This window comes from Rhodnius prolixus, unplaced genomic scaffold (assembly GCF_049639745.1).
Source record: "Rhodnius prolixus isolate KJV_2025 unplaced genomic scaffold, Rpr scaffold_1, whole genome shotgun sequence".
Taxonomy (NCBI): domain Eukaryota; kingdom Metazoa; phylum Arthropoda; class Insecta; order Hemiptera; family Reduviidae; genus Rhodnius; species Rhodnius prolixus.
In genome coordinates, this window is record NW_027411581.1 from 33,224,005 (window position 1) to 33,236,369 (window position 12,365).

Sequence of the window (12,365 nt, forward strand, 5' to 3'; positions counted from 1 at the left end):
TGTCGGTGCAGATGAGGGAGGGGAAAGTATATATTGTATATTGTTGTCGTTGTTCAATTAATTAATTCCTTAATTTACTCTAAATCTAGATAACCCAACCAGACAATTTATCAATTAATTAACATTATTCTTATTATTATCAGATTGCTTAAGTTATTAATTTCCACTAAAAGAAATGGAAGCGGCCGCCAGCCTGGGCGGTTAAATTAATAAAAAAAGTACTCACAGACCTGTGCCGGTGTCTATGCACTACGGGGGGGCTCGCGGTTCTCTCTCTCTACACCGTGCATGGCTCCCGGCCGCTACCAGCCGTGCCGTCAGCAGTTTAGCATAACAATCCATAATAATATAATTTATAATAATCAATCTATTATTTTCCTATCCGTTTATATAATTCTAGTCCCACACTCCTTTACAAGAGGTAACAAATAAGATCAAGTTTTTACACAAAAAATCGGTTTAATTTAAAAAAAAAAAATATATTATACACAGTTAGGTAATTGAGCCTTCTTCCACTCGCAGTCTAGAGAATGGCTGCAGCAGAGACACGTCCTCCTCCTCCCTCTCTAGATGCTTATTTCGCTGCTGCAGAAGAAGCATCTAATTGCTTTACGGTAGTGGTAGAACCCGTGGATGGCGAGTAGATTTTCATTCACCAGTCCATCATAACCGCTGAAGGTATTTTTTCTAGTCTCTTCCTCTTCCAAATTAACCTTCTCCAAATTGGTAGCAACCCAAAAAGCCAACTTTGGTTGCTTTAAGGAGCAATACTGCGTTATATACGCATGATTATCCTCGCAAATTTCGAATAATGTTGCCCCTGGCATTTTCTGCAACGAAGGACATCCGAATTCACCTCCAAGTCCTGGGCATCTCTTCCAAGGATATTTCCCAAGTGTTTACACTTTTCATATCCTTTTCCGAATAATGCCTTGAAATCTTGCGTTGCCTCCTTGATTAGTGAATTAAAGTTTTCGTACCTTACGTCTCCTTTCGTCCATTCTAAGGCATGGAGATTGCTCTCCAGCCATTTGTTAGGGTAACTTCTTCCTTCTTCATACTTCTCCTCTGGAGAAGATCTTGAAGAACGTGATCTTGTGCGGTTAACAGAGAGAGTAATGATGAAAATGGGTGCTTTATTATTTACCATCTTTCTCTTTTTAAATGATTTAATTAGCGCATATAATCCTTCTACGATTGAATATTTACGAAAGTTTGGTTATTTAAAAGGTGAAAATACTACTATTAGTGATAATGAAGTGAAAAATGCTGTAATCATATTACAGGAAAAATATCATTTACCAATAGATGGAATGGAAAATTCACAAACGTTAGATGTGATTAATGCACGAAGATGTGGTGTTGTGGATAATTTTATGCCCTTTATGGTGGATTCTAGTACAACTAAATGGAGCAATAATACTCTAACTTGGTATATATATCCTCCACAGTATTCTCAAGTAGCAGAACGGGCGTTTTCCGTTTGGTCAAAACATGCCAACCTATATTTTATACGATCGGTTAATTCACCAAATATCTCTATTGCTTTTGTTCGCGGGAAACATCTATGTATTACAAGTAAAACCACCTACTGTTATGCTGCTTTTGACGACAAAGGTGGGGTGTTAGCTCATGCTGAATATCCTAGTACAGATAAGGAAACAGCAGAGATACATTTTAATCAGGCTAGCAAATGGCACTTCGATTTAACGATTTCCGCAACAGGAAACGATGCTTCGTCCTTATTCTGGGTATTAGTTCACGAGATTGGTCACACCCTCGGTTTACGTCATTCTAATGACAGAAAAAGTGTTTTATACCCCTATTATGGGTTTCCGAATGTTTCTACATTTGCTGAACTAGATCTATATCAGGAGGAAATCCATGCTATACAATTCTTATATGGAAAACCTTTGCCGCCTTCACCACCGCCGCCTCCATCAACAACAACAAAAAGACCATCGTCTCCACCATCACCACCACCAATACAGCCATACCTGGACGTATGTCATTATATGAAAAGAATTGATGCATTTTTGGTGGTTAATAAACGTTTGTTTTTGTTTTATAGACATTATGTGTGGGTAATTCCACTACAACAGACACTTCGTTTACAAAGAGATTACACGCATCCCATGTACATAAACAGGTGGTTAAAATTTCTGCCAACAAATTTTACACGCGTGTCGGCCATATATCAACGACCAAACAATGATATTATTATGATTGCTAACAATCAAATGTATATATTTAACTACCCTCACCTTCATCTTATCGCTCAATCTAACATCCATTCAGTGTTGTCAAGAAGTGAGGGCAGCGGTGATGTCATAAACGCTATTCTACATTCAAATAGAGGTAGTACTTACATAATCTATAACAGATCATTTGTGAATAAAGTGAACGAATGCGGGGGTAGTTTGGTTACTAGCACCTTTATCGGTGATGTTTCACATCTATTTCCAGGCATACCCCGTAATGTTAAAACAGCCTTCCAACACACGAATGGTCGTTTATATTTTAAATCTAATGATTTATTTTATAGTTATAATGATTTTATTGACAGCGTCAGTGAGACAATAGAAGATCCCTCGGTTTTATTTAATATCGTCTGTAATCAAAACACCATATTACAGCAACTTCAAAAACTATTGAACAAGTTGACCATGAATCTGCAGTTGGAGGAGGAAGCGGAAGAAGAGGAAGAAGAACAAGAATAGAGTTTTGTTCAATATGGTGTAAACAGTAGGTGTTATCAGCGTCTGCAATCGATTAACTTATATCTTCGGTTTAACCTTTTGCCAACTAGGTATTAAATTGAGTGGAAATTTAAAACAAGCATTTTAAATGTCCATTTCCTTGTAATGATTATGTTTATGTGAGTGCTATCCTGTACTGATTTCATTAATGGTATGATAAACTTTTTTTCTTTTTTTATCAAACGTGTATATTGTAATCTTATTTATATCCGTTAATGATTGATGATTCATCAATAAACTATAAAGCCCCTTTTTCCTAAATTAGATATTACTTTTGATAAAATTATATGATCAGGATTGATAAATAAAACAATGCTATTTTGAATATTTATATTTATTGTATCACCTGTGGAAACAAAATAAATTCCCAATTATTATAATAGAGACAAGCATACTTAAATTATATTTTACTAGATTATTCTCTCTCACCATAAGCGGTTGCTAGTGGTGATAATGATGAATTTGATGCTGGTGGTGGCGGGAGTCCACGCTGTGGATAAATAACAAACAACGTAATTAGGAACGCTATAAACAAACACATATTTCAGCTTTTACCTTAGTTCGAAACACTCACATGAATGGTATCAACGGACCTAAACACCCCGCACACCTCCTCGGCGGGGTCCAATTACGAGGAATGAATATAAGTGCACCACACCGGGTGCACATATACTATGCACACATATGTCTGTTAATATAAGTACTTCTTTTGTTTGAAGTTCATAATAATAATTACAAAGGTACTTACAGAAATCATTCTAGTTCCATCCATTTTCTTTTATTTACTATCAATTTTGCATGCTTTTATATACGCCTTATCAATGTATAACAACATCCTGCCCCCCACCAAACCTGGGGCAGATATAATAGAACATAATGCAAAAGAGTTAACCTTCAATATGTCGCAGTGCAATATAGTTAACCTTCAATATGTCGCAGGGGATAACACATTGCACCTTTTAATATCATTGTTAATATTTATCATCAATTAAACATAATAATTATTCTGCACTCTTTTTATTTTTTCTATGTATGATTGACAGGTGTAAGATATCTAGTTCTACATATTTTTTTTTTTTTTTTTTTTTTGACAATATCAATAACGATTGTGTTGTTTTTTCCTTACATAGGATGTGCTCGCCTTTAATGAGAGAGAGATGGGTGGATGTACACAGGATATGTCTTTGATTTAGCAGGGTCAAGGTCATGGTGTATTAATATATAAATCGCGGTTTGTGTGGTATGATCCTTGTTTTAAAAATTTGGGATAAGGATAAATGCGCGCCCCTCGTGCATCCATTTTTTATTACATATTATCTTACAACAGTACATAGGATGTGCTCACCTTTAATGAGAGATAGGTGGATGTACACACAGGATATGTCCTTGATTTAGCAGACTCAAGGTCAAGGTGTATCAATAATAATGTACACAAAAAGATCAGTTTGTGTGGTATGATCCTTGTTTAAAAAAAAAATTTTGGGATAAGGACGCATGCGCGCTCCTCGTGAATGCATTTTTTTTTATTACATATGTCTCTCTCTCTCTCTCTCTCTCTCTCTCTCTCTAGCACTCATAAAGGGGGAGGGGTATACCTTGTGACGTAGGACTTGCGTTCCTTGTGACGCACGAGGAAAATACCTCTATTAATTTGCGTCATTTTGACGTATTGTGACGCCATTATGACGTCACACCCCTAACCCCTCGTCCAACTGGACCACAAAATTAGGGTGGGGGGTAGGGGGTGTGACGTCATGATGACGCGTTGCTAGGTCGTCGAACTCGACGCAAAAAAACGTCCTCGTATGCCCAAAACTATACTACTGGCGTGAGCAGCCAATGAGCGATTACGGTGTAATTGAGGAGATCTACAAGGGTAATCTCCTGGACGATGTACCTTTTCTTGTAAAGAAAAGCCTGGAAGTCGATTACTACACCGTTCATATTTGCTAGTGGACTGACTGACTCTCTCTGGAAGCAGCCGCATTATATATCCAGCAATCCCCCTCCAAAACAAACTGGTAGCAGAGACACGTTCTCCTCCTCCCCCTCTTGATGCTTACTTTGCTGCCGCAAAAGAAACATCTATGGGTTTTGCGGTAATGATAGAAACCGTGTGTGGCGAGTAGATTTTCATTCACCAGTCCATCATAACCGCTGAAGGTATTTATTCTAGTATCTTCCTCTTCCAAATTACCCTTCTCCAAATTGGTAGCAACCCAAAAAGTCAACTTCTTGGCTTGCTTTAAGGAGCAATACTGCGTTTTATACGCATGATTATCTTCAAATATTTCGAATAAGGTCGCCCCTGGCATTTTCTGCAACGAAGGACATCCGAATTCACCCCCAAGTCCTGGGCATCTCTTCCAAGGATATTTCCCAAGTGTTTACACTTTTCATACCCTTTTCCGAATAATGCCTTGAAATCTTGCGTTGCCTCCTTGATTAGTGAATTAAAGTTTTCGTACCTGATGTCTCCTTTCGTCCATTCTAAGGCATGGAGATTGCTCTCCAGCTATTTGTTTGGGTAACTTCTTCCTTCTTCATACTTCTCCTCTGGAGGCGTGAGCAGCCAATGAGCAATTACTGTGTAATTAAGGAGATCTATAAGTGTAACCTCCTTGACGATGTACCTTTTCTTGTACAGAAAAGCCTGAAAATCAATTACTACACCGTTCATTGTTGCTAGTGGACTGACTGACTCTCTCTGCAAGCAGCCGCATTATATATTCAGCAATCCCCCTCCAAAATAAACTGGTTCTATACGTCTGACTAGACCTTGCAAAGGGGAGTATTCCACTAAAAGGGATTCCATGTAGAATTAATGAGTAGGCTGTGGTGTTGGCCTTGAAGGCTTCACTACATTCCATCTCAATTCTTATATCAACAGAGGATGGCCGAATGTCTTCAGATTGATGTGAGCACTCGCTCTACTTGTTGAAATTGGTGGTGAAGCTTTTTCAAAGGCATCTCGATTCTTGCATCCTGGTGTTCAGTGCAGAATCTGGAATGTTCGTTTTGTTTACGGTGTATCCCACCGTATCTCTTCAAGACCGAATACGTTTATGGAAATATTATTCATATTTTCAAATCACTTTATGCTAGAGAGCGGAGTTGGAAATGTTATGCAATCAAAATTACTCACATTTACTCACGCGTGCAGCATCCTTCGTCACTAGTTTTCTGCGAATGATTCATATTTTCAAATCACTTTATGCTAGAGAGCGGAGTTGGAAATGTTATGCAATCAAAATTACTCACATTTACTCACGCGTGCAGCATCCTTCGTCACTAGTTTTCTGCGAATGATTCATATTTTCAAATCACTTTATGCTAGAGAGCGGAGTTGGAAATGTTATGCAATCAAAATTACTCACATTTACTCACGCGTGCAGCATCCTTCGTCACTAGTTTTCTGCGAATGATTCATATTTTCAAATCACTTTATGCTAGAGAGCGGAGTTGGAAATGTTATGCAATCAAAATTACTCACATTTACTCACGCGTGCAGCATCCTTCGTCACTAGTTTTCTGCGAATGATTCATATTTTCAAATCACTTTATGCTAGAGAGCGGAGTTGGAAATGTTATGCAATCAAAATTACTCACATTTACTCACGCGTGCAGCATCCTTCGTCACTAGTTTTCTGCGAATAAATCAATCTGTGAAAATTTTTCACAATACACATAATGCGTTCTACCTTCATCGTTGCTAAGCAAAAGTAAATCTCTATGATCAGCTAGTTCTTCTTTCACAACCTTTAAACGGAATAACCTATTACTCTCTTCAAGACCGAATACGTTTATGGAAATATTATTCATATTTTCAAATCACTTTATGCTAGAGAGCGGAGTTGGAAATGTTATGCAATCAAAATTACTCACATTTACTCACGCGTGCAGCATCCTTCGTCACTAGGTAGGATGGAATATCTAAAACACAAAGAATTATTTTTAACATTGATGCAAAGCCTTTTTCGTCACTTTCGGTAATGCTATGTAAGAAATACCCTTGAAGGAAAGCGGTGAATACTTATGAATTCTTAGGCGAAGGCCATTGACCTTTTTCCATGACCATCCCATTTTCGTTATTTTATTGGCGAATCACTTATCAATTAACTCATCTAAATCAATAGCTTGAAACACTGCCTTGTTGCTCGTTTTAAACGAGCGGCCTGTTTCTTCATCAAGAGAATTTACAAAAACCCATTCCACGATTATGGTAATTTTAATAGCGGAATAACGTTCAAGTAGATATTTAATTTTTGTCAATAACTTTACTTCTAAGATTGGAGATAATTTGGTGTAGAACTTGACGACCACGCTTGACACAGCTAAGGAATCCAGATTTCAATCTGTTTTTAAAAGCAGTTTCATATTCTCTCTTAGTGTTGTTCAAGAGCTCAGCTTTCGAGCTGCGCTGAACTGTGCTCGAACTATCTGGGCTCAGTGGGTCCGAGAAGTGAGGATTTACAGCAAACAAAGTAGGCTAATAAAAGTGTTACACAGCAACAAAACAAGAATTTATGACTCGGAAATAATAAAACTAACATTTAAACTAAACATTTATTATTTTAATTTATAAAATTAACGTAGTTTTTAAAAACACTCAGTAGTTGTTTTAACCGTGTTCCATGAAGCCTGCGCCACATGCTAGCTCGAATTGTGTTTTCTCCTAGCCTGTTACTCCTTTTTGCAATCAGGTTTCCTTGTTCATTCCTCCACCAATAGATGACGTCAGTGTCTTCTGGTTCTAGCTCCATCGTTATATATGAATCAATATTTCATCGCAAGTTTTGTTAAATTATAAATTGACAAGAACAGGGATGTTTAATGTGTAAAATTTCACATAATTTCTGCCTGAGACATTCTCTTGAAACAACTCTAAAAGATCTAAAATATCTGCCCAGTGAAACTCGTTTATGCCAACAAAGCAAGCGAATTTCAATCTGTTAGCGTAGTAGTTGAGGTTGTTGCAAAACACCACCTCCAAAAAGTGTGCAGGACATAGACGCAATTAATAGACCATTTGTAATTATTCAAAATAATTTATTCTTCTTGATTTCATCTATAAAAAATAATCAAACATTTACGTTATACAAACGCTCACTAAACATAAATCTATAGTAAGTTCTAACTCTACATGCAATATTAGCAGCAATCATTTGCGTGCCATCTTTAGCATTACTTATCTTTCTATTCGCCAGTATAAGGACGTATGTACAATAAGGGTGGCGCTTTATTAATTTTACGTTTTTCACATAAACTCCCAAAAGATACAGAATCATTAAATAATTCCGGAGCATCAATAGTACCTTAGGATTCCACTTAATCCTAATCCTTGTTCAAGGCGTAACAGTTCTCTTTTTATACTCGTATGTACATTAGTAGCCGAGTAGCCCATATGGGGGGAGCAACAGGAGAATAATGGGAAACAGATAGATAAGGGGAGGTCAATGTGGTGGACGCCACAGCCACTCAAAATACCTTCACAAACGCCTTAAGGAAAAACCAGTAATTTACTAGCAACACAATGTTTAATATAAAAGTTATTATTGATTAATTCAGTTAGCTTATTATTCACAAAATTATATACAGAGTTACAACCAACCTGCCTGGCAGTCTTTATAATATCCCTTCTTATTTTTTATTGGGGAATTGGTTTATTAGTGTATACACTACGCAATTAATGCTTGCGCAATACTCACTTCCTGGCGAAGTGGCACTCAATATGTTATTAAATGACAACAAATTTACAACTGACAAGACACAAAAGCACAATGACAGTTCATAGATATACATAAGTCTATACATAAATATGCATAAGCCAAAGGACGCTGACTTCCACTTTTTACACAAAAAAGAAAAGGCGAACCGACGCAATAGACAAGGCATATATATCACATGTGACTTCCTCGTAAAGTCAAGGACAACTGCTTGCACTTGGTCACGTACGCAGTCCCTCACAGGATCCAGACCTCCAATGCCGCCAACCCTCAACTGCATCAACCCAATTTTTTCACAAGTGGGGCCGCACCTCCTTGCGAGGATCCAACAAATCTATTGTCAATAAATTTAGCATTGTATTATCGCCCGTGGGGTACAAAATATAAATTGAAAGATGCATTTGTCTAAAACAATTCAACATAGGACATGATAAAAGGAAGTGTTCTAAATTATCGCTTTCAAATGCACATAAGTTGCATTGTTGCTCAGGATTAAATCTATGTAAAACCTTATTAAGGAAGATTCTGCAGTTCTTACTTCCAAATAACCTCAATTGGCTGGCTACTCTTAATTTGTTTATATGGCAATGAAAAAAGAAATAAGATTCTCCGAGTCCTAAAGAACTTATATTTCTAAAAACTGGATTATAGGGTAATGTGACCGCCTTAGAAAACATTAAACTGAAAGCCTAATGCATATCTTTAGAGATGAAATAGTAATTATTAGAGAATTAATGAGTGTATGAATACGGAGGTCCATCAGTTCGCTACTTTGTTTTTTATATTTATATTATTCTACAATAATAAATTTCTTTAGATAAAGCAAATGTTATTGTTTTGCAGTAAACAGCAAACTGTGCCAAGTATATTTCATATAAATTTAATTATAAAAAAAGTACATGTATGTAACATAAATGCGTACATATGTACGAGTATGTATATCAGAGACAATGTATGAATATGACTGTCATTAACTGTAAGTCAAAATGTATTGTGCTGAATAGGCGGAGATCCCTTTGGATCTATTGTGGCTCCCCTACTCTAGAGCTCGCTTTCCAGACCCGTTTAATTAATCAGACTCTTAATTCTGGAGAGCAGCTGCTGGGTAAAGCTCTCAGGCCTTGGTTTTTCTTCCCCAAGGAGTAACATCCTTAGCCAGACAAGCCCCTCGCACTGACACAGCATGTGCAGTGCCGTTTGCTCCTGCTCCTGACAGAACCTACAAAGGCTATCAGCTGCCAGGCACATACGATGCATGCACTTCCTGAGCCTGCAGTGGCCAGTTATTTGGCCTACAATTGTCATAATAACCAGACACTTTGGCGAGTAGCCCCTAATGAACTTCTTGGGTTCTAGAAACTCTGAGTTGGCTAACTATTCTTATTTACATCTATTAAAAGCTACTAATTTTCCTGTAAATAAAAAAATATTATATAAGTTTAAAACGTTCACTAGACATGAAAAACATCTACTTACAAATATGTACCTTTCGAAAAGTACATCATGAATAGTGGTTATTTTAAAAATTGATACAGAAATTTTTTATCAATTACAAAAAATAGGAAGATGTTCTGACTGCATCCTCTGCCCGGCGAAGGTCATCGTGCTTTGCATTGCAGCACGCATAAATACGTTGGACCAAGTCCTCACGGGTTTCCGATCTCACTTCATACACTTTTTACTTCAGTGTTCCTTACACGTAAAAGCCCTGTGGCTTAATGATCAAGAATTCTAGCTGCCCACCTTGTTGGCCCATGTCGGCCTATCCACCTTCCTCCAAAATGTTGGTTCATCCAATCAGATATCGTTCTTCCATTATGAAACGGACATCCGTCCATGTGGAACCACATTAATCAATCTTCTCAGAGCAAAATAACTTTAAGTTCAAGAGAACCAACTCGCGTATATAGCTCGAAGGTTGTTCAACTCCAAGTGACAGCGTCAGAAAAAACTGGTTGCTGCGCCTTGACCTTGGAGGTAGCAGCTGCACTGGTGGTGGGGGCTGGTTGACCCTACCTGCTTCGGCATGTTGGACTTGAAATATTTTTCGAGATAGTTGATACTGCCGTAACGCGTACGTGTATATGAGTAACCCAAGTATACACGTACGCTTACTATATATCGACAGTTCCACCTCTACTGGATTAAGGGCGCTTCGCGCCTTTTTTAATATAACTAACCTGTTCTTTTATTGTAATTTTATTTTTTATTCAAGTGCAAATAAGTATGGTTCTACTCCAAGATATTCGGTCAAGCCGATTCTTCTTAGTTTTAATTTTTACTCGTGATTTAAAGTGTATATGTTTTCCAATGATATTACACCAGGAAGCGGATAAGAAAGACCACCTACATTACGCATGCATTTATTACGCAAATCGTAAGATTCATATCGTAATGTGTAACCTTTCCTATTTATAATGTAAGCTTTATAGTCTTACATTATAACTCCAATAAGTCCACTCCAATAAATCAAATATTTCATTGTCTAATATTTGACGTAATGTCTCAGAGTTCAGTCGATTTGGAAGCAATACGGCACCAAGAAGTTCACCTCTCATAAGTCCTAGTCAAACATTCACACTGAATTCATGCTGTTAGTGGGAAATAATGCAACCGTGCGGATTAAATTCCATCCACAAATGTGTATTTTGCATATTTACTATGCCTGCAAGAGTAAAGGTGTCAACAGTCCAAAATATTCTGTCTCCCCTCCCATTTAGTCACTTGATTATGATACCAATAGCAGAACTGTATTCTTGCGTGATAGCCAGGAGGCAAAAGATGCTGAACTCTCGTGAGATGGTACAAGTATAAATCATTTTGTTGTAAAATGCTGTAAAGGTCCTATAGGATATACCGAATCTTGCTCCAATTCGACGAGTACTTGTTGCTGGATCACCTCTAACTGTCTGTAGTTAGATTCAGTCTCTCTGAATTTTTCAATTAATCTTTTCACATTTGACAAAGTTAAAACACTATTACGACCATGAAATTTTCGAACTGCGGCCGCCAAGCTTTCAATATTTCTGAAATATTGTACAATAATGAAGACACGTTGTTCTATCGTGTAACGCTCCATTTTTACTAATCCTAAACTGCCATCTGTCGAATTGTTTTTTCTTTAGGGTTGCCATCACTTTACTGTACAAATGGCAACAAATTCAAAGCTTGCTTTAATTTTGGGACACCCTTTATGTGGTGTCTGAAGCGTGAGAGGTTCAGCCATTCAGTGCACTTATCGCTCTTTAAATACAACAATGTCATAACTCAAAAACTGTCATTTTTCAGAATAAGCATTTGAAAGTTTTAAAGCGCTACCATTTCCAGAGAAAAATATTGACAAACGTTGTGTTTGGATATTTGGTAGAGTAAAGTATTTCAGTCATTATTAATATAATTACGTTTATTTTAGCTGTTATCATAAGTACAATTTTGGTTCCTAAGTAACTTACATGCACACTTACGTCATTATTGCAATAAACATTACGCTTAAAGAGCGTCACAAATCTAAATGTGACATTCTGGACAGAAATCTTAATCATTTTGTTGATAGTTATGTCATCACTGTCTATCTCTTCTAACAAATTTAAATAGTCTCACGCAGTCCAACAAATCATTGGCGTAAGCTATGGGTCATCACAAGAAAACTGAAGATGATACCAGTGTTTTTTACATGTTACTGATATTATAAAGACATATAAAAGGGAGAATAAACCTTCGGTATGAAATTCTTCGCGAGTAAATCCTGAAGATCTACTTGCTTTTTAGGAGCTAGGCCTGGTTTGGACATGAATGCTGGTTATAGGGGCACGTCTTCAACTATCTTCCTTTTCTTAATTATAGTTACTTCTTGAAAATCCTCGCTGTAGGACTTCTTACA

The 12,365-nt window shown here is 37.2% G+C and overlaps 2 protein-coding genes across 3 annotated transcripts in view; both read left to right on the forward strand.

Annotated features, from left to right (window-relative positions):
• Positions 1-11,433, forward strand: part of abo (de-etiolated protein 1 abo) — an 84,860-nt gene extending 73,427 nt beyond the window's left edge. The window contains exon 10 of one of the 2 annotated variants that reach the window (XM_074137954.1): positions 3,890-11,433. The gene's annotated coding sequence lies outside the window, so the exon portion shown is untranslated. Of the gene's footprint in view, positions 1-2,636; positions 3,845-3,889 lie in introns of those variants that run through there. The other variant, XM_074137944.1, reaches the window with a different exon arrangement.
• Positions 553-3,844, forward strand: LOC141459194 (matrix metalloproteinase-18-like). The gene has a single exon (XM_074137966.1). It carries the CDS (start codon positions 1,119-1,121, stop codon positions 2,718-2,720), a length of 1,602 nt encoding a protein of 533 aa, XP_073994067.1. The 5' UTR covers positions 553-1,118; the 3' UTR covers positions 2,721-3,844.
• Positions 11,434-12,365: the final 932 nt, after the last annotated feature.

Bases quoted from the DNA above. Each gene is read 5' to 3' on its own strand.
- LOC141459194 (XM_074137966.1), top strand. From the start codon at position 1,119: ATGATGAAAATGGGTGCTTTATTATTTACCATCTTTCTCTTTTTAAAT.